This window comes from Haliaeetus albicilla, chromosome 13 (assembly GCF_947461875.1).
Source record: "Haliaeetus albicilla chromosome 13, bHalAlb1.1, whole genome shotgun sequence".
Classification (NCBI taxonomy): domain Eukaryota; kingdom Metazoa; phylum Chordata; class Aves; order Accipitriformes; family Accipitridae; genus Haliaeetus; species Haliaeetus albicilla.
In genome coordinates this window covers 37,697,382-37,717,252 of record NC_091495.1, presented here as the reverse complement: position 1 = coordinate 37,717,252, position 19,871 = coordinate 37,697,382, and the positions used below count along the sequence as shown (strand labels likewise).

Genomic DNA, 19,871 nt, shown 5'->3' with positions numbered 1-19,871 from the left:
TAATGGCTAAGGCAGCCAGAAATATGCCTATTTTAAATTAGTTAAAAGTGGTAAGTTTTCCCTGCAGAGTTAGTTTTATGAAAAAGTGTCTGACTATTTCTTCTTACAGAATTGAAATAGGCACAGAGTGCACAACCTCTGTTTCATCTCTTCACCCATTCCACTTGGAAGAGAAACACGGATGTTATCCTCCTACCAACACCCCAGTGGGTGGAATGATGCTTCTGCCAGCAGTTTGCCCCTAGTTTCAACCACAAACAGTTTATATTGGACAAGACATAATATTTACCTTTGTTACAGTTAACATATAAAAATTGGTTACGCTGTTTTCATGTGCACGTTTGATCCGCAATCTGCACTCTTCTTCGTCAATTAGCTCGCCAACATATTCATTCACAAATTCACCCTGAAAAAGGAAAACAAAGAAATCCATGCTTACCACTTATGATGATAAAGGGAAGCAGCACAGAAAAAAGCATTTCCTATGAAAATATACTCGATAATCACAAAAAGCATTAAACTTTAACCATCTAGTAGGCAAGACATGAATATGTGCACCAGGTATTTGTTGTCTAAACAATAAGGCCACTCAAAATAAAAAGGAGGCAGAGCCAAGCACTGTTTCTGTATTCACTACACAAGCCATGTTTGTCAGTTCTCTAGAATCCTTTAAAGTTTCATGCTTTCTTTTAAAAAAGACAGAGACAATATTCATAGACTCCTAAGGAAACGTGAACTAATACAATGGCAAGTATTTTCACTACATACTTCACTTTTATTAGGACTTTTAACAGTCAATAAACTCAGAACATTTGCAGTGACAAAGTTTTAATGAAACACAGATTATACAAAAATTGTAAACTTAAAAAACCTAATTGCAAAAAAAAAAAAAAAAAAAAAAAAGTTTAAAAGTAGCCCTCCAGGCCAACAGCGTGTTCCCAACTTTTACCTGATGGAATTCAGAAGAGCTGGGACATGATTGATACCTTGATACAAGGGAGTCAATACTCAGCACTCTGAGCACCACTTTATCAAGACAGCCAGTTGCTGATGGTTTAAAACACTGTTAAAAATAGCTATTTGAAATACTCAAATTCAAGTGTCCAACAAGCACCTGATATTTCAAGAAAAACTCTTGTAATGTACAGTACCGACACATTAACAAGTGTTACCCTGTCAGCCATGCTTGGGGCAGATGCCTGGGCAAGCGACTTCTGAGGCGCCCTGAAGGTTGCGATGGGGCTCCAGGCAGTAATGCCTGTCCCTGAGTGCCCTCGCCCGTGGCTGTCACAACCCAAACATGAATGAAGAAAGTGGTAAATGAAAGGGATAAGGGTGGAAATCAGGCAACTTGCATCACGTTTCCGAGAGGTAAGTCGCCTAAATGACTTGGAAGCCTGGCACTCGTTAAAACTGATTTACAGTTTGGAATAGTCTAAGTCTTATCTGACACACATTCAACTTGATAAAAATCACTTAGATGCTTCTGAAAATTTTAGGCCAAATCCAAGGGTCAAAACGAAAGTCCCTTCACTGCCAAGTTGTTTTCGGTTCAGCCTGTGTGTTTGGGAACACCTGGACAATTCAACAGAACCACCAACAGTTTTCAGTAAAGCTCTTACAGGACACAAATGCATTTATAAAGTTTGCATATTAAATTCACAGGAACTCTACTATAAAAAAACCCCAAACCTGCTATAAAAATTCACCAGGTACTTGGGACAGGAATAATTGTAGTGTATTGAAAGGCTTTCAAACACAGCTCTTCTACCCACTATTCCTCTAGCTACTTGTTGTCAAATCAGTCAGGTGTGCATAGGTTGAAAGAAGTCCCAAACGCAGTCAGAAGTTTCCACCTATAACTGATAGAGTGGTTAAGGGCATCCCCACCGAAACTGGTCTGTTAAAACACCTTCAGTATCACCCTACTTACGTGCATGCTTGTCACATACCACTACATAGTATTTCTCTGTCTCTGATTTCTAGAGACTGTAAACTACGTTTTAAAAAGCCAGGGAGGTAGATGTCTAGTAAAAAGAGACAAAAGCAAAGAATTCATAGTTGAAATTACTATACATAAGCCCAAATCTTTCATCTTGACATTGCAGGACCTCTTCAGTGGATTATCCTACACACTACCTGTGCATACAGTTAAATACCATGTTGCTTAATGGTAAAGGAATCAGTTGAGGATCTCTTTGCTTCTTCTATACTTTCTGATTACACTGGAAGCTAAGCACAGCATCCCACAGTGATCATCCAATCCAAAACGCTGCAGCAGAATTTCCAGTCTGGAGAGCCGCCACTTTCTCTCTACAGAGCAGACCAGTGTAATCCTCACATCAAGTTTGAGTCCACCAAAACTATGGCCTGTTTCCTCATCATGAGGAGCTCCAGCATATTGTTGCTGTTAGGACGACTGCAAATTCAAGCTGAAGAAAATATGAAGGCAACCAAGAGCAAAATTGTTCTCTAGAGCAGAGTCTTGAGGATGTGGGTTACATGACAAAAACAACTTGTCCTGAAGTCTTAAAGTGTCCAATTCCATCCGTGGGCATAACTGCATCTTTGACTCTTCAGGTACGCTCAGCCATCTCCTTGTTCAGAAACAACGAAGCCTGCATGAGTAAGAGCAAAACACACATCCGTCCATCAGATCCATTCCTCTGCCTGGCAAGTTAAAGCAGTGGTGAAATCCAGGCCAATCATCCTCATGCTTGCCTCGAAGTACAGCGAGACTGCAATCCAGCTAGACGAGGATTCTCACACTTACATATGCAAGTGTAATGTTTGCTTTTCCGTATCAACTGTTGCGTACCCCACCTGAATCCCCAACTGGTATCCCCAGCAATACAGCGTGCAGCAATACAGTGTACAGGCAAACGAAAGCGATCCACATCCAATGGCTTTCTGACAGTCAGGGAAGAATATTCCCACTCCCCTTCCTCACTGATCGTACCCACTGATCCTCTTAAAGACGCCAGCCATTCCAGTATTTAAGCCAAAGTCTGTAATGTTTCCTGAGGCTCATCAGTCCTTGCTGCTTTTTGTTATAATAGCAGCATCATTTGCATCAACAGAAATCTCTGTATCTTCATTATTCTTCTCTGCATTCTTGAACTTCTAAGAACCTTTAAAAAAGTTTGTTGTCCAATGCAGCCTGATCACCTCAAGCCTTTCATTAATAATCCCCTGCGAGTTCTTCTGAAACAAATCCAGGCTGAAGACTTGAATGCCAGGAGGGTGAGAAAGCTGACTCGTTACCAGACATCTGTAAGAGTAATACCACAAACTCCCCCACTCCAAGCAACCCACTAATGGAAAAATGCTGTCAGCATGTTGCTGTGTAACAGCATAAAAAGAAAAGGCAAAAGGAAAGACTTAAGAATAACCCCCTGAAAAGGCGCTCACAATTCAAGCCGACTCCACCCACCCTTTGAGCTTCTCTCACTTTGTGATTGTCATCTGCTGGCTTATGATAAGGATGAGGGGAAGAAAAGGAAAAAAAAAAGAGAAAAACACAGGCGACTTATTTTGCCAGCCCTCTAAGATTTCATCATCTTCAATGGCCTTATTTACAAAAAGAAACCATCATTCAGACTACTTTTTCCCAAGACCGCTCTCTCCCTTTTTGCCCAGTAGACAGTGAGAAAACACATGCATGCTCTTTCCCTCCACCAACAGGATTCACAAATTCACAATCACCTGGAACTAGCTTTTCTTCCATAAGTATCCAGGTTAAGACGCTTCTGTCAAAACAGCTAAGCAGATTTCACCATTACTGCTTCACCTACAGAAGTTTCGTGTCTTTTTAACACAAAGCATTTACTTGCAAGTGCTGAAATTTTTTTATGCATTCACTTAAGGTACACAGAGTTGCAGTGTTTTCACATAAAACCACACTGATGGCTATCACAACCTTTGTCTTTTGTAATTCTACCTTTTTAATGCTCCTTTTTGTCCTGAGACCCCATCCACGTCGATCAGTTTTTATGATTTCAGCATCAGGGTAGAGTCTTTTGGTGAAACACTGGTTCTGACACCGCTCTCCTGCTGGGCACACCTGGGGATGGCACTCATACTGCAGCATCCTGTTCAGACACTCTGACTCCAGGCCACAGGGGTTCTCATCCGATGGCTTGCAGTTACAGCGAGGGATTTCTGACAGATCAGCTACCTGAATCTGAACCTTCCCTATTACCTTGTTGGACTGTGGAACAAAGGAAAAAAAAGAATAAATGATGAAGACAATACACAAAGGACACAGACTTAATAGCTTTATTGGAGGTATATCATCAACTGACATGAGAAGGCAAGAAAATAATGATTATGTCATTATTTTTCCTCTAGACCCTTTTGAAGGATAGTGTGTCACAACAAGTATACTTCCTGCAATTCAGCAGCAGACACGTGCATGCACTTTTACAGATGGTAGTTGCCACTCAACTGCTAACTGGGGACATACACTGTTCAGAGAAGCCAATAGTAAGCAATTTAAGCGAAGGACATTAAAACTCGTGACTCCAGACAGTACAGCATGAATCTCTCCCCAGTAAAATTACTGGTTCAGGAACTCAAAGCACACAAAGTTTATCAAGTACATCACTGGGATTTCTTCCAATTAAAACTAAAAACATTAAAGGAACAAAACCAAGTCCTATGTGTCCAAAATTGCTGGCAAGAGGCAGACTCTGCAGTCTGCAGTAGGATGAGCAGCCGGTACTCCTACTAATATTGAGGTCAGTGTTAACAAAGTTTAGTAAGTTGCAACAGCCAGCATGTATCTAAGACACATGAGACGAGCTTGCAACCAGCAAAATTCTACTTTAGGTAAAACTGTTCTTTAACCAACTCCTTCACAAATACTCTGCTAAAAGAATGTTTTATGGTACTGTAAGACAGAACAAAAGATTCTTGAAAAGAACACCAGAATGATTTATTTGAATTTCCTTAAGCTTTAATTGTTACAGATATTGGTTTAAATACATAGCTAGCTTATGCATAGAATAAAAATAGGAAAAGAAAGAAGCCAACTCACTTTAATGTGTTTGTAAGGTGGAGGTTTCCTTGAATTCCTTTCAATTTCTAATGCCTCTTTGCTTTCTCTTTGTGCTTTCAGCTCCTGGAAGCGCTTTGCCGCTTCTTCAAGTGCTGTGCAAGGGAGTTCAAAATAGAAAGCAATTAGCACCAGCTGCTGTTAATCAAATATATACATATATGTATTTAATTTTTTTTTTTTAAAGCTAGGAATAGAACTCTATAAACAAAAACACAAGCTAGAAATGTGTTACTGCAGTATAACATGAATCTATCATCAGGTACTTTTCAGTAGGTACTGAGATACTGAACAATGATCCCATGCAGCAGAGCCCAAGCTCCATCTTAACATGTCCCAGTTTGTGGAAGAATTGAACTTGCCCACAACAATACACGATGAGTAGGCACTTAAAGAAACACATTTTTATCTGCAGTCAAGGGATCTACATAATGTTTGCAATTTTACGTGAACACAGAACACTAGTCACATAATATTCCCATGCAGGTTAAGTGGTGATGGAGACACAAACACGTGGAATTTTTGTCATAAACCACTATAAACTTTGTTTGATTTTACCTTTCTTGAAGGTCTTGTTAATACTAGTTTGCCCCTCTGCAAAGCTTTTATCTCCTTCAACATAAGGGAAAACTCTGCCCTGGTGTACCCAATAGTAGTCATGTGAACCAAAGAAAAATACTGGGAAGTCCCCGATATCATGTTTGAGGCCCTGTATGTTGAGAGGCACAGACCTGGGATTGCAGATCTCTGCTGGCCACCACCTGAGAAGCAGAAAAAAAAAAAAAAAAAAGAAGAATGTAAGTTCCCTGAACCATAGCCTTAGCTCCTGGGTTTGCCTAACTGGATTGAGAAATAAAAGCCAGTTTCCTTCCTTAAAGAAATAACTCCTTCCTTATGCAATCAATCAAGGCTCCCTCTGGCAATGCTTGGGAAGCACCATGTAAAACACAAGAAAAGTTCTTAATCCAAATTTTGGAAAAGCCTTTTAAGAACATACATGGCATGAGAGTGGATTTCTAAGATCACCTGTAAATGCTTGTATTCCTGCAGGTGACAAACAGCAAACACAAGCTAGGACATTTTGGTTCTATAGGACAGCCCCTGGTTTTCCATATCACTATTATGCTCTACAGAGCAAATGTAAGCACAATGAAGTATCCATCATTGCCTGGAAAAAGCAGGAGAATTTAATTTCAAGGGCGACATTGATGTCTGACACAAAGTAGATGTTCTAGTTCTTGTTTACGAAGACTGAGCTGCTTTAAGTTATCTTCCTGTAATTCTAATAGTACGTTAAAAACATCCAAAGCATTAAAAAACAAAAATAGCGAACTTGCCTGTAATTTCCAAGCTTGACCCAAACGATCTGCTTGTAACGTAGCTTCTTGCCAGCTTTACAGTCATTGCAATTCCAGCATCCTTCAGGCATTTCTATGTTGAGACACTCAGGGTGAAAGGAAGCTGGGCAGGATTCACAGCACAAGAGTTTTCCACCTTTAAACAAAGAAACCCTGCTTGGTTTATAGAAGTAAGGATTTGCTTCCCCCTGTGCATAGCAATTGACATTAATTTTAAATCATCCATTCTACATTCTCGTTTGCCCCACAGAAAAAAATGGCAAAAGAAAGGGATCAAGTCAAACGTAACAACGTTGGTTAAAAAAGACTGTGCAGTGCAATCATCTGAAGTGCAAGCTGTGACTCTTAACTGCATCAAAGATAACACAAAAAAGCAGCTGAGTATTTTGTAAACATGAGGTAAGCTGGCAGGAGAAGCAACATTCCCAAAGGAAGCATGGCATCTGAAAGCAGCACCGCTAGTGATGGCCGAAACTTTGGCTTATTTCTTTGGTGACAGCCAAAACAATGACAAATAACCAAATTTTTAAGAAACACTTTTTCAATCAACATTGTTATGACTGAATCCCCCAGCAATCAGTTAGTGTGCATTAAAAAACCCCACAGCCTATAGGTTGATCAATGCTTTTCTGTGCCAAGGACATTATAAAATAATTGTAATAAGTTTGTTTATTCCACAAAAAGAAAAGTTTACCAGTATGAGCACAGTATATAATGCAGAATGAGACACCACACAAGTTGTCCCCATCCCAAGTTCCTTTTGAGCACAAAGGAAATCTTAGCATAGTGGTTAACATTAATTTCTGAAGTTTACACTTATTTGGACAAAAGTTGTTTTGGCTGGCTTGTATTTTGGCAGATGTATTAAACGTGGAGAGCCACAGCACATCTCTAAGCCACCCTCAGCAAACAAAGCAGCTCATACAATAAGACTTGATACATTACACATATTGTAATATTTTATATATGTAAGTATATAAAATATATATATATGCATTTTTATAGGTGTATAGATTTTAAAAAAATTAACAAGTTTTCTTGTCCCAGATGGAAAATCTGGGATAGACTTGACAGTATTTAAAGCAATTTTCAATCACAATATAAAAAGTGTGAATAGTAACTTTCAAACATTTATCAGAAAATCTTGTCCACCTATAGACTTTCAAAAATATCATTGCATTAATTGATTGTTGCATGTCACAATAAGCATTCCTTAAACAAATCAGTTGCATGACCAATACTGTATTTCCTCTGCTAAAAACAGTAAAATCCAGCCATGTGGATTTTCCAGAGCTCCCCAAACCCATAACAGAATTTTAACTTTTAAAGTATTTTTTTGCAAATGTTATTTCAGAGGAAATACAGACCCAGTGTAAATTACTGAAACATTATCCAACATGGTAAAATGCCAAGAGATGCAAAAATCAAACAAAATCAAACACAAAACTTTCAGTGCTAAGCAAGAAAAAAACCCAACACTTTGCTCTCAGGATGCATTAGTAAGATATTGCTCAAGCTAAGCAGAGGGCTCAAAATAATTTTTGTTTTCAGGAATTACAGGAACTACTGAAAGCCATCAATCTAGCAACGTTCAAAGTAACCTAACTTTAGAATGGTTAATTGGGCACCGTTTCTGAACACTCTCGGGAAATCAAATTTCTGTGGGGAATAAAATATTACATCTGAGTATTTTATACAGACAACAGTTACCTCCCCGTAAGGTTTTCTGAGATGCTACACCACCACCCACACCAGCCTCTCTCCTGGAGCTGCAGGGTTTTCTGCACAGGACAGAAAGCCTGTCCGCCCGCGATCTAGCATCTCCTGCCGCTCCTACGTGCAGCACTGCTTCAGAAAGCGAGTACCCGTCCCACGAGGAGGGGAAGGAGCACTGGCTGTCCCAGGCTAGCGGAGGCGGAACGCGAGGCCCAAGGACTAATGGACGCATATGCAGGCAAAACCTCACTGCCTTCCCCCCTTCGGACATCCTCTGGATGGAGACAGTACCCACCCTCGTTCAACCTGAAAAATCCTTTCTTCTCTCAGGCTCTGCAGAAGCTACCTAGAAGACCTGAAACGGAACATCCCCCCTCTTCTTCCATACATAAAATCAATTTAAGAAGCTGTTTTACATCATCCTGGTAAGTACTAAGCGGCAACAATATCAAGCTCTATTTGCCTCCCCTACACATTACTGTGTAAATAGCAGCCCTGAGGCTGGAATAGCCTAGGCCAGATACAAAATGATTTAACCTCTTTCAAGGAGAATTTAGTGACAGCAATTATTTTAAGCCCTTTTGTAATAAAAAAATTGCCACAACATGAACACACGCTCACAATAATCAATGAGTGAAGTTTACTGAAAAGCAGTAAGTGGTGCTTGACAAGCAGACATTTCTCGTTTGATTTAAAGAGAGAGAAATAATAGAAAAAGCGAAAGTAAATTAAAGAGAAAGAAACTATTTTGGTTACCTTTCTCACATTTCTTTTTGGAAGCTGACGAAGGAGGAGGAATCATAGGTAATTTCATCAACTCAGCACGATTTGATTCATTCAGTAGGTAGTGGGACTTATAGGCATATGAACTGAACAGGGGGTCTGAATGATCCTGCACTACCAACCCTATACGAAACAAACAGAAAGAGATGAGTTGCAATGAAACTACCCATGATTCCATAAAGGAGAAAATAAAATAAATCAAATGAACACCTCTAATGCATATATGTGTGAATGAAAAAAAAGATAAAATGAAGAAAAAGAAAAGTCTGACAGAAAGTTTCTTCACTAAGAAAGAGGTTATGTGTTGGAGAGACTAAATTAAACTTAACTGGAAAAGCTTATGATGAATAAGCTGCTTCTAAGTGGATTTTCAATTGTGCTTTTACCCTTAATTTATGCATTTATAGAAAAGCACAAGAAAAGCAACCAATTTTAAATCTGTGTGACCCACCCTCCCTCCCAAATGAAAAAAGCAAGCTAATTTGAAGAGCTGGGGGATGATGGTCACTGCATCAAAGGTCATGCTGTTAGTTGGGGCTACAAACTGAAAAAGTGGATGTTGTACAGAAGAACTCACCACCCCACTTATTACAAATCTATCTCTAAGATCTTATCTATGAAAGCATTTTGCCTTTACAGTTGTGTTGGAAAAAAATAACAAGGGGGGTCAGTGATTCTGCAAGGCACCAGAGGGGAAAGAATGGATGAAAGTTCTGCCCTACGCCGTTTGTTTTTAAGTAAAGCTCCACCAAGCCTGCCCTCCCACAGCTACTTTGAGCAGTCAAGCACTCTGTTCTCCTATATACCTTTATTTCAAACGATGTGTTTGCATTTCTCTGTCTTTCTTTACCAAGAAGAGTTTTTCCTCATTGCTCCAAAGAGCTAGGCAGCCCAGGTGACTGCCCCATAGCTACAGATCAGAAGCACTTGGCCAGTAATTCATGGGAAGAGCAGAGCAACTGAGACCCAAAGAAGCAGGAAAGATGAGCTACCAAGAAAGCCGCCAATTCTTCCCCTTGTGGGACACACGCAGAGCTGAGTGCTGTAGAGAAGCTTTCAAAATGGGGTGCCTAAAAAACTGCTGTAAGGAGAATAGTGTCAGCCTACCTGGAAAGCATGTCCTCAGGAGGATTGATAAAACAAGTATGACCTACGCATGCAATTAGGTGAACTATAATGTGCTTAATGAAGGATATTTCAGGAAGGTGAATAAGAAGTCTTAAAATATACCGTATCTGAAGTACCTCATGATAAGCAAGTTTGTGTATTTTACAGATTGTCTCATATCTACATTTTCTCACTTCAGTAATGCTTTGCATCCAAATACAAAGTTCCTCCTTCTGACACCAACTAAAACTAATTAAATAACCGTTCTCACATACAGATGCCCAAGTATTTCTAAAGCATTCAGTTCCCCATTTCTTTCTGAGCAGGTACTCTCAGTGCTCCTGCCACAGATGCTGTCCTCACCTTATGTCCCTCATGCTGACCACATATGACTAGACAGGACTCAATTCAACCCATCCGGGGGAGTTTGCTAAATGTAAACCTCGCACAATCTTTCTTCGGTGAAGCACACTGGCTCCTGATTCCAGCTATGCCTAGTAGAAACAAACCCCACAAAAATTTTCTAGAAGAACAAGTACATAGTTGCTGTAAAATACAGAGGATTCAGTCAGTGGTAGCGGTTTGTAACTTTTCAAGTTCTCATTACTAAGACTTAGTGAATATACAGGACAGGAAGTTCCATCTGCTGGGGTTCAGAGGTTACTTATATTGCCAGGAGAAAATACAGACTTCTGTAGTTTCATCTCTGATGAAGCTAGATTCAGTATAAACAGAATTACTAAAACAATGTCAAATGAAAAAAAAAGTAAAAAAAAAAAAAAAGTAAAAAAAAAAAAAAAGAAAACTTTCTTCTGCACTTCATTTATTTTTTAGAAATAAATGCAGCTCTGCATCTCCAGCAAGCATAAGACTCCTTTACTGTAATTCAGTTTTGAAATTCTACTCCTAAATTCTGATTTCTGTGTCACATATATAAGGTGGATGCCAAATAGCAGGTATTCCTTTTCATAAAGCTTTTAAATAGGTTCTACTCAAGAGAACTAGGAGGCCTCTGTTTTACACCTTTGCGTCACAGAGTCAGTAGCCAAAACTTGGAGAAAAAACTCCCAAGGAGGTTCACCTTCATATGTACCTGTAACAAACTACTGCAGATTTATAATCTAAGTAGGCTCTTCCATGATATTTGGATCTTAAGTCATCTTCAGGCATCTGTAGTAGCTGGCCACAGGTTTAATAAAGTACAATTTTGAAGAAATTTATTTAGCTGGTTTGTATCATGCAAGATATTTGGATACTACAGCTTAATAGTGTTTTAAAATTGGTAGAAAACCAAACACTTAGGATAAGCCCAATGGCAAAAGCCTGCCATTGCTTTCCATTCACATCTTAGTACAAACACAGCTTTCATAATTGAGATCAGCGACGTCCGCCTCAGTGTGGTTCTCTAATAGCTAAGATCCCATGACCTACCTCATGCAGGAGCAGAGCAGCAGGACAAGACATCATCCTACTGTACAGAATTCTTCATGTTAATACTTACAGGGGCAGACTAAAGCCACTGTTGGACCTTGCCGAGAGACATTTCTACTCTGACATTCAAACCACGGAAGATCCACAGAAACTCTTCTGTCATAAACCTATATCTGATCCTGGGACCAGACTGACTCCGGACAACTGAGATAAAAAACATAAAACCAAAGTGCTGAAAATATTATGGAACTGCTCTACCTCCCACAGAAATTGTTTTTAATGATTCTACTCTAGCTCTAGAAAACAAACAACTTCTTTCTATGTATTTAGCTTGGGCTTTTGGACATAACCGTTGGTTAAATTAATAATGTTGAAGGATAGGTACTCATTTTTCTCAGAGTTCGCATCTGATGCGGAATGCCCCAAAGCATCTGCTAACAGAATGCTACATCACACATTTTCAGCTAACTCTATTTCAAAGACATGGAAACTGGCCTGGTTTTGTTGTTCAGACTGTGCATTTGTACATGTAATAATATCATCAACCAAAATTAAAACACTAAACATATATAAGGCTACCTAAAAACCTAAAATAAAAGAGCATAAAGACACATACAATGTCAAATTTGCATGTGTACATTTATGCAATGCTGATGTGAGTCACATCACACATATCCTGTTTTGGGGTGGCCCCAAAACGATTAAATAAGCCCACAAAAGGAGAAACACTGAACCATGTTGTAAACATCTTTTTACACATTCAGAAGAGCTTTTTTCTAAAGAAAAAAGAGAAACTTACTGTTTCTCTCTGAGCTTCTGATTTTTTTAATATTTTATTTTAAACTTGATCCTTTGTGATGGCTCCTAAATTACTTGGAAATGAGAAAAGAGGAACAAAGGAGAGAGGTAGAAAGGAAATTATTCTGGCACCATCTTTCCCTTCCTATTCAAAGATCTTTAATTACTACTCTGCTCTTGCAAATTCAAGGCAATCTTTCTCATACTCAGCCTCCAACTGAATGAACACAAGTGAAAACATGTAACTTCAGGATTCATCTCATTTTCATTTCCTTATTAGTGACTTTCAAAGCTGCTGAAAAGAATATATCTAACAAACTTTTGAAATACTGTGTAAGATACATACTTTTATTCAAATACCTAACCCTGTCACTTTGATTAATCTGAGATAATAACGATATTTTTGCATTATGAGACTAAAGCAACTGATGCACCCAACCTTTTCAACCTGCTATCTGGCAGAAGACTAGTAACTTAAGAGCCATAAAAGTAACAAGTGGAAGGGGGGAAAAAAAAAAAAAAAAAAAGAAAAAAGAGAACTTTGGCATATGGAAAATCTCAGCATGAAACTTGTTTATACACTATTACAAATGCTTTTTCTTTCAAAGTTCTCAAATGCAATGGTAGTTATAAATTAAAATGAGTTTTTCTAGTTCGTGAGTAAATACTACCTTTTAGCCTTAAAAATTTAAACAGTTTTAAGTTTGTGAGTGGTAAAAGAATCCCATTCTGCTTAATAGACAGCAAATAAAAACACAGCATCCATTCTCAGCTTGCAATGGCTGGAATTAGAGGCTTGGCATCCACTTTTTCCTACTGGCAAAACAAGTAGGCCTTCTGAGTACCTATCGCTATTTCTGAGTATCAAATATTATGGACCAAAATAGCAAGTGGAAGTCTCATGAGAACTGCTGACCAAAAAAAAAAAAAAAAAGTAAAAAAATCACAGGCAGCATTTAAATCCCAGAGAGCCCTAAGGGAGGAGTTCTTTATGAAATACATTATTTTTATCACTAAACTGCACAAGTGACCATAGAACTATAAAACGGGAAAAAACAAGTGTGCTCACCTCTTGCACAAACGAAACAAAAGCCTACATTTACAGCTGATGAGGAGTGATTCCTTTTGGAATGGTTACTACAGATGAGAATGTGGGATGACACAAACAAGCTTCCTGCAGCAATACAGCCATCTCCTGAGTGATAGGCAATGGGACATCTGAAACATCTCACCATGCGACCTGTTTAATATAAATGCAGAAAAATGCACCATGTCACCCTGGAGTCAGGATATGGTAGAAGACACCACAGACAGATGCAAGGCTGATTTTTATTCCAATCAGAGTACTAGATTAAAACAAACATTTACATCTTAAAAAAAAAAAAATCCACAAAAATTAACTCTTAACTTTCACTTTAAAACTCTGTTAAGAAAAAATACATGGGTTTAATCATTCTACAGTCTACTTGTTTTGTTTAAATATTTTGGTTAAATTCTAAAAGGATTCTTTTTTCCTTGAAAAGTAATTGCTCTAAAGGCCACTACCAACTGTCTTTTAAAAAAAACCCCCAAACATTCTTTGGCCTTGCACTACTAACCCTTGGCTTCCATTAAACCCAGCAACAAAAGATGACTTAAGTGTTGCGGATCCAGGTACACTTCAACAGCAGTCTCAGGCTGCTAGCTTTTTTCCCCACCCACGACAGGCTTAAGTTAATGACCTCATTAAGAAGGAAACCCTTGTTCCTTGCTGCATGCTGCATTACAGAGGGTAGAGTTATATTCATTGTTATTGTGATGACGCATTTGAGTTTCCTCCTGTTCAAAGCCAGCTCTGTTCTCACCTTTGCTTGCCTTATGAATATCCTTATCCATTGAGCAGGCACTACAGCAATGCTGCGGGCAACGAAATCCTCGCGACTCAAACAGAGCAGTGGCAAACTTGCGAACACAGGCCTCGTGATAAAATTTACCGCATGTGTTGACGGAACAGCGCTTCACATCTTTGCCAGGAAGTTTGCATGAAAAGCACGTATGTTCTCCTTATAAAAGAAAGAATAAGGAAGCCCAGCTGTAACGGCCCATTCTTTGAGATAGATGTTGTTAAAAAACATTATGAAGCGAACTGTTACGCTGGCTTGAGCAACACAGGCTCCTTCCCTTCAAACAGGTAAGCGAGTTACTATAATCCACAATAACTATGTAATTGCTGTTAACATAAAAGCCCCTTATTCTGAGTAAAACCTTAAGCCGCTATTACTTTTTTTCTTACCAGGTACTTGCTAAGTGGGAAATGAGAATCTGGCCTCAAAGGTTAAAAAATAATAGAATAAATCAAACCCACTCCCAAAACCTAGAAACTTACCATCTCAGTTTGCTCTGACCAGAATATGGCTCCTTAGCAAAGTGGGAAATCCCTCCCCATTTTTCAGACACAGGACTGTTTTTTCAGACACACTCACCATTTTTACACTCAGTGCAGATGAACTTCTCATCGGGCATTGACTTGAGGCCGAGACACTCCATATGAAAGACGCTGCAACACTCGCCCTCGCAGGACACCAAAGACTCGCCAGAGCTCTCGCAGATCTTAAACAAGCAGACAGCTAATCAGAGAACAAAAGGTACCTGACAGACTTAAATGCAAATGACTACCAGAAGTTAACATAGAATCTGGCTGAAATCTCTTCAGAGTTAAGATAAGGCAAGAGAACTGGCCTACATCCCACAGCAGACCTGGAAATTCTCTGGGCTGGAGACAATCCCAGCACTTTCTGCATCTTGCTCTGATAACAGTGTGAGCCTGGACAGAGATAGGAGAGGCACTACAGATCTATCTGGACTCCTCGTTTTCTCATGCACCTGCAGAGCAAGAGAAGCTTGTTCCCTTACAACTGACCAGGAAACTCGTCAGAAGATTCCAGGATTTTCTCTCCAAAATACTGGAAAATTCTCACTCTGCCCTATCTTGAAAGAACATCTAGAATCTCTGAATGGAGCAGAAAATGGCATCTACTTTTTCTACTTACTACAGCAGGTATGGATTAGATCCCACTTTCTAGCTTTTGAGCTTCCTAGCATGTGGGAGAACCTATAAATCATTTCCAGAGCACAAAAACTCCTAAAAGCCTAAATATTTTATCTGAGATGTCGAATTATGAGACATGGTTAAAACAAAGTAGTGTAATTTGAAAAGTCTCTCAGTTCAAACTAACAGAAATGGATGATACATCTTTAGTATTCATTTCTTTACAGTACCATCATTTACCTGACAAACAGTGTCTTTTTTATTTGTTCCAGTTCCTCTCCTGGACAAGCTAGAGTCTACCGACTGCACATCAGAAGCATCAGCATCGGCAGTAGCTGATGGGCTGTCTGAACGTTTTCCAAAACTACCCTACAAAGAGGAAAAATCCAAGACACTCAAACAAGACACTTCCAAAGGACAACCACATTGTGAAAAAATATTTATGTCACCACTGATTAAAAGATCATTCAATATGTCAAGAGATGCAAAGGTCCTTGAAAGTTGCTGAACTTCGTTAGAAGGATACAAGTGCTGCCTTCTTGACGTATCTTTTAGCTGTACAAGCAAGATATCTATCTTACTTTTTCCAGACACCTCTCAGTTTTACACCAAATAAAGCAGCATCCCCCAATTCCCAAAGAATCTAACAACCTTCCAAAGAGCAAACCAAGTCAGTGATCTAAACCAATGTTTTGCCAGACAAAGAAGTAGGAAAATTTGTAAAGAAAGATTGCAACTTTTTTTATATCAGTACAATGGAGGAGATTAGAAAGAAAAAGACTAGGCTTTATTTTTTAGACAATAAAAGACATGAAATTTGTAGAAAATACAGTGTTCACATACTTAGCAATATGCAACTGAAAAGTCTATTATACTGACAGATTAAACGAAGAAGTGCCTGTACGAAACAATATGCCTTTACCTGTAAATCATTAAGTCCTCTTGAATCAGAGTCAGATGTATCTCTGTAAGCTGAACTAGTCAGTTCTACATCAGTTGAAGCACGACTCCTTTTCTTTAAAGGTTTACAAGAATCTGAAATCTCGCTGGCACCTTAACACAACAATCTAAAATTAGTTTTAATATATGTTCGCAACTTTTTGCTTAAAATTAGTAAAGGAAAAGAAAGATGAGAGACAGCCTGAAACTGTACTTTGTTTGCTAGCCTTAATTTTCAGTCTGCAATTTTGATACCAGTTTAATTCTCCCTGAAAAGCTAATTAACTGAAAACCACCCTAGGAAGACCTTCCGACAAACTTCTAAACATGCTGACATAGTGGAGGAAGCTACTAAATTGTCTATAACAGATGATAAACCCTTAGGAGATTACCTCCTCATCATTCATCTTTAAAATATGGCTAAGCAAAGACTTTTTTTTTTTAAGAAATATCCAGAAGAAGGACTTTTTATTATGTGCTTACAGCACATTAACAAACACTATCTTTCCAACTAGCAATGCGCAAATGAACAACAACCTCCCCCCCAAAAAACCCCCCACAAGAGAAATTAAGATCAGCATCTATCATGTTCATCACCAGAAAGCATTAAGACCTCTGCAGTTGACACAGAACGAAACCCATTGCCGAAGTGTGATGAGCCAGGAAGTTTTAATGAAGTTTATTTTCATATGTAACTCACCTTTCTGCAATCCTGTCTTCACTGCTGTCAGTGGAACCATTTCAACCTGTTTGAATAGGAAAATCCATAGTTAAAACCAGAGGAATTTTTCTCCCTAGTATTAAAAAGAACACATTAAAGTTTAAGTGATTAGCATCTCTGAACTCTGATGTAGTCTGTCATCCCCTTCTTAGCGTGAGCCTTCTTGTCCTGTTGGATTTAATCCTAGCTGCCTATGCTGAATGCCAGGAGACAAGGCAGCCATACGTTCACTAGCAAGGTCCTTTTCAATCACTCCCTTTGGGCATGAAGATGACAGGAAAGCTTTATCCGTGTCCAGCAGGCAGGAGCGGGGATCGTTTTGGCAGCCAACCCTGATGCTTTTGTAAAACCCCACACCTGTGTAAGCACAAGTTCCCCTTAACAGGTATGACACTCGGGTTAGTGAGACACTTAATGCACTGCCATTTAAGGCACTTCCACCAAGCATGCACTCTTGAGCTCCTGGGAACAGACTTTCTCTCTGTATAGAGTGCTGCAAGGCGCCCAGCGATGGCGAGACGGACTTCGCACACAGCGTTGCAGGGCTCTATACAGCTGGAAACTCAATGTCAGTATACACTTAAGCAGACAAGTTTACAACCTTGCAAAAGCGCTTCAAGTTCTCGATCCTATATCAGAAGGATAAGTCTAGAAACTGTTCTGCCAATGTACATGTAACACGTGAGAATTTGGCGACTGTATAATAATTATAGAAGAGAGCTGTTGCCTAAATTCCTGTTTTTAAGCTTAAGAATTACAAGTAATTTCTTTACAATGTGGTTACATATGCATGTAGAAACACATTTAGTAAATATTTAAGGATTATTCTATAATTTTTTTAAAAAATATTTTATTTTGTTGTACAATAGGTAAAAACATACAATAGAAGGATTTGTATAGGATACATTTCGTAATACAAATATAAAATCTAAACAATCACTTTTATTTCTCCACTAGTCACTGTAACAGTAGCATTAACATTTTGTTTTTCCCATTAATTGTACTCGTTCCAGTTATAATTTTATACCAAGTTGTTGCAGACTAATTTGGGAATCAGTTGCAAGAAAACTTGACTTTGGGTAACAAATATTGTTGCATAATTGTAAGAAGTTAGTAAGGTTTTTTTTTTTAATATAACTTAATACATTCAAGGTTATGCGCATTACAGTGCATCTGTGTTTAATTTTTAGTCATATACTTTTCCTGAGAAAAGCACTTTAATGTTCATAGTCTTAGTTAGCTAGATAATATAAGCAAGCAAAGCTAACCGGGATCCATGAAGTTCATATTGTTGGTTCTTATACCTTTGTTAAATTAAGAAACATTTACAAACGTAAAATAACTCATTTGAAAATAGGGAGGCTGCAACACCTCATGACAAGAGGCTTAAGGGACTACATCAGGTATCTTATGCCCAACATTTAAGTTGCTTCAAAGTTTCAGCAAGAAACTTTCTAGAGTTAGAGCATTCGTCTGCTGAACACAGATGTAAATGCTATGGCATCAAAAGAAAAATATGAAAAAAAAAAAAGAAAGCAACTGGGTCCACTTTCAATCTCTGAAGTGAAGAAGTGCAAAACAAAGCATAAAGGGCAAAGAATAAATTAAAATAAAAGAGATAAAAACAAGTTTTCCCCCTTCCCATATAAATCTTTAGCCTGAATGTCCCTTTTTAAAAATTCTCACTGGTAAAAGCTATACTATGAAACATTTTATATAAAATTCTCAGGTTTCAAGTGGAGAGGCCCTCGAAGTGGGAAAATCAACCATGTAAGGAAAAGAACCAACAACTTTGACAAACTTGTTAAAAAGTGTATTCAGTTTTTAATACTAATGTCCATCCACTGAACTTTCCTACTCATTTCCACGCAAAATTTTTTATAATTTTTTTTAAAGCAACAACATTTGTCTGTCTGACATCCAGATTAAAGGAATGCCCTGTACATGTTAGATCTACTTAAGGAAAAAAAAAAAACGTATATCCCAGAAGACCTGTTTTGCTGATGTCTGCCAACATAGAAGTCTGACTATTCATCTTTAAGTTAAATCATTCTTAAAGTCCATTTTCAAAACTGGTCAGATTAATCAGTCTAACTTCATTTGAAAAACAAAACCTCAATACAAACCAGCAGCTAAATCAAGAGCAAAAGGAAGGAACCTGGTGGCAATTCCATCAAATAGAAATTACTGAAACAAAATCATTTTGCTCATAACAGAAATCTCAAAGTAAACATGGCAGGTTCATTAGGAGTCTTGCATCATTGAGTTCCCATTTTCCATAGCCTGACTGATACTGTGAAGATGCCAGTAGCAGAGTCACAGCAATGGTATTGACAAGGGGATTTCATGAAGGATAGTCCAAAACGAAACCCGATGGGGAAAAATGGAGAAAAATAAAAAGGCACCAATATAAGCCACAACATTTATGAATACAATATATTTTAACTCTCTACATGGAGGAAGCCAACCTGCTCCTTTTTGATCTTCTTCTTTGGCACAACTTCAGTGGATTTCTCAGACTCTGAGCGGGTTCGAATCGATCTTCTCTGTTGCTTCTTTTCTACAGAACCTGAAGAAGGAAAAAGGTTTCCATTATATGATTCCTTGTATTTCTGAGGTACAGCAAGATGTTCAACACCAAAACAACAGATAAAGTAACGAAACCAAGACTCTTTCCTCTTTTGAATGTTTTATTTTTAAATTCAGTTCCAAGCTATTTGCCAGCTGGTGCTGTGGTTGCAGACAACACGTTCTGATTCCATAGACAGAGAGATCAGCTTCAGAAAAAAAACACCAGTAACAGAGCAAAACAAAAAGCTGGAATCCAGTTTAGGGCAAACAGATTTTCATAACACATCTCTCAAGCACAGTCTTCACTTTGGTTAATTTTTAACCAAATAGTCCATCTTTGGCATTTATGGGAAGGTATCCACA

At 38.5% G+C, this 19,871-nt stretch overlaps 1 protein-coding gene across 5 annotated transcripts in view; it reads right to left on the bottom strand.

The window, feature by feature from the left end:
* NSD3 (nuclear receptor binding SET domain protein 3) overlaps positions 1–19,871 on the bottom strand; it is a 53,634-nt gene that overhangs the window by 8,788 nt on the left and 24,975 nt on the right. For 2 of the 5 annotated variants that reach the window (XM_069800910.1, XM_069800909.1), the window contains 13 exons: positions 19,406–19,506; positions 16,917–16,962; positions 16,200–16,330; positions 15,518–15,646; positions 14,712–14,838; positions 14,094–14,291; positions 13,319–13,489; positions 8,887–9,036; positions 6,394–6,550; positions 5,615–5,817; positions 5,039–5,151; positions 3,941–4,210; positions 290–406 (listed from right to left, as the gene is read on the bottom strand). In XM_069800910.1, the coding sequence (XP_069657011.1) occupies positions 290–406; positions 3,941–4,210; positions 5,039–5,151; positions 5,615–5,817; positions 6,394–6,550; positions 8,887–9,036; positions 13,319–13,489; positions 14,094–14,291; positions 14,712–14,838; positions 15,518–15,646; positions 16,200–16,330; positions 16,917–16,962; positions 19,406–19,506 (1,913 nt within the window). Of the gene's footprint in view, positions 1–289; positions 407–453; positions 2,619–3,940; positions 4,211–5,038; positions 5,152–5,614; positions 5,818–6,393; positions 6,551–8,886; positions 9,037–13,318; positions 13,490–14,093; positions 14,292–14,711; positions 14,839–15,517; positions 15,647–16,199; positions 16,331–16,916; positions 16,963–19,405; positions 19,507–19,871 lie in introns of those variants that run through there. The other 3 variants (XM_069800912.1, XM_069800911.1, XM_069800913.1) reach the window with 3 other exon arrangements.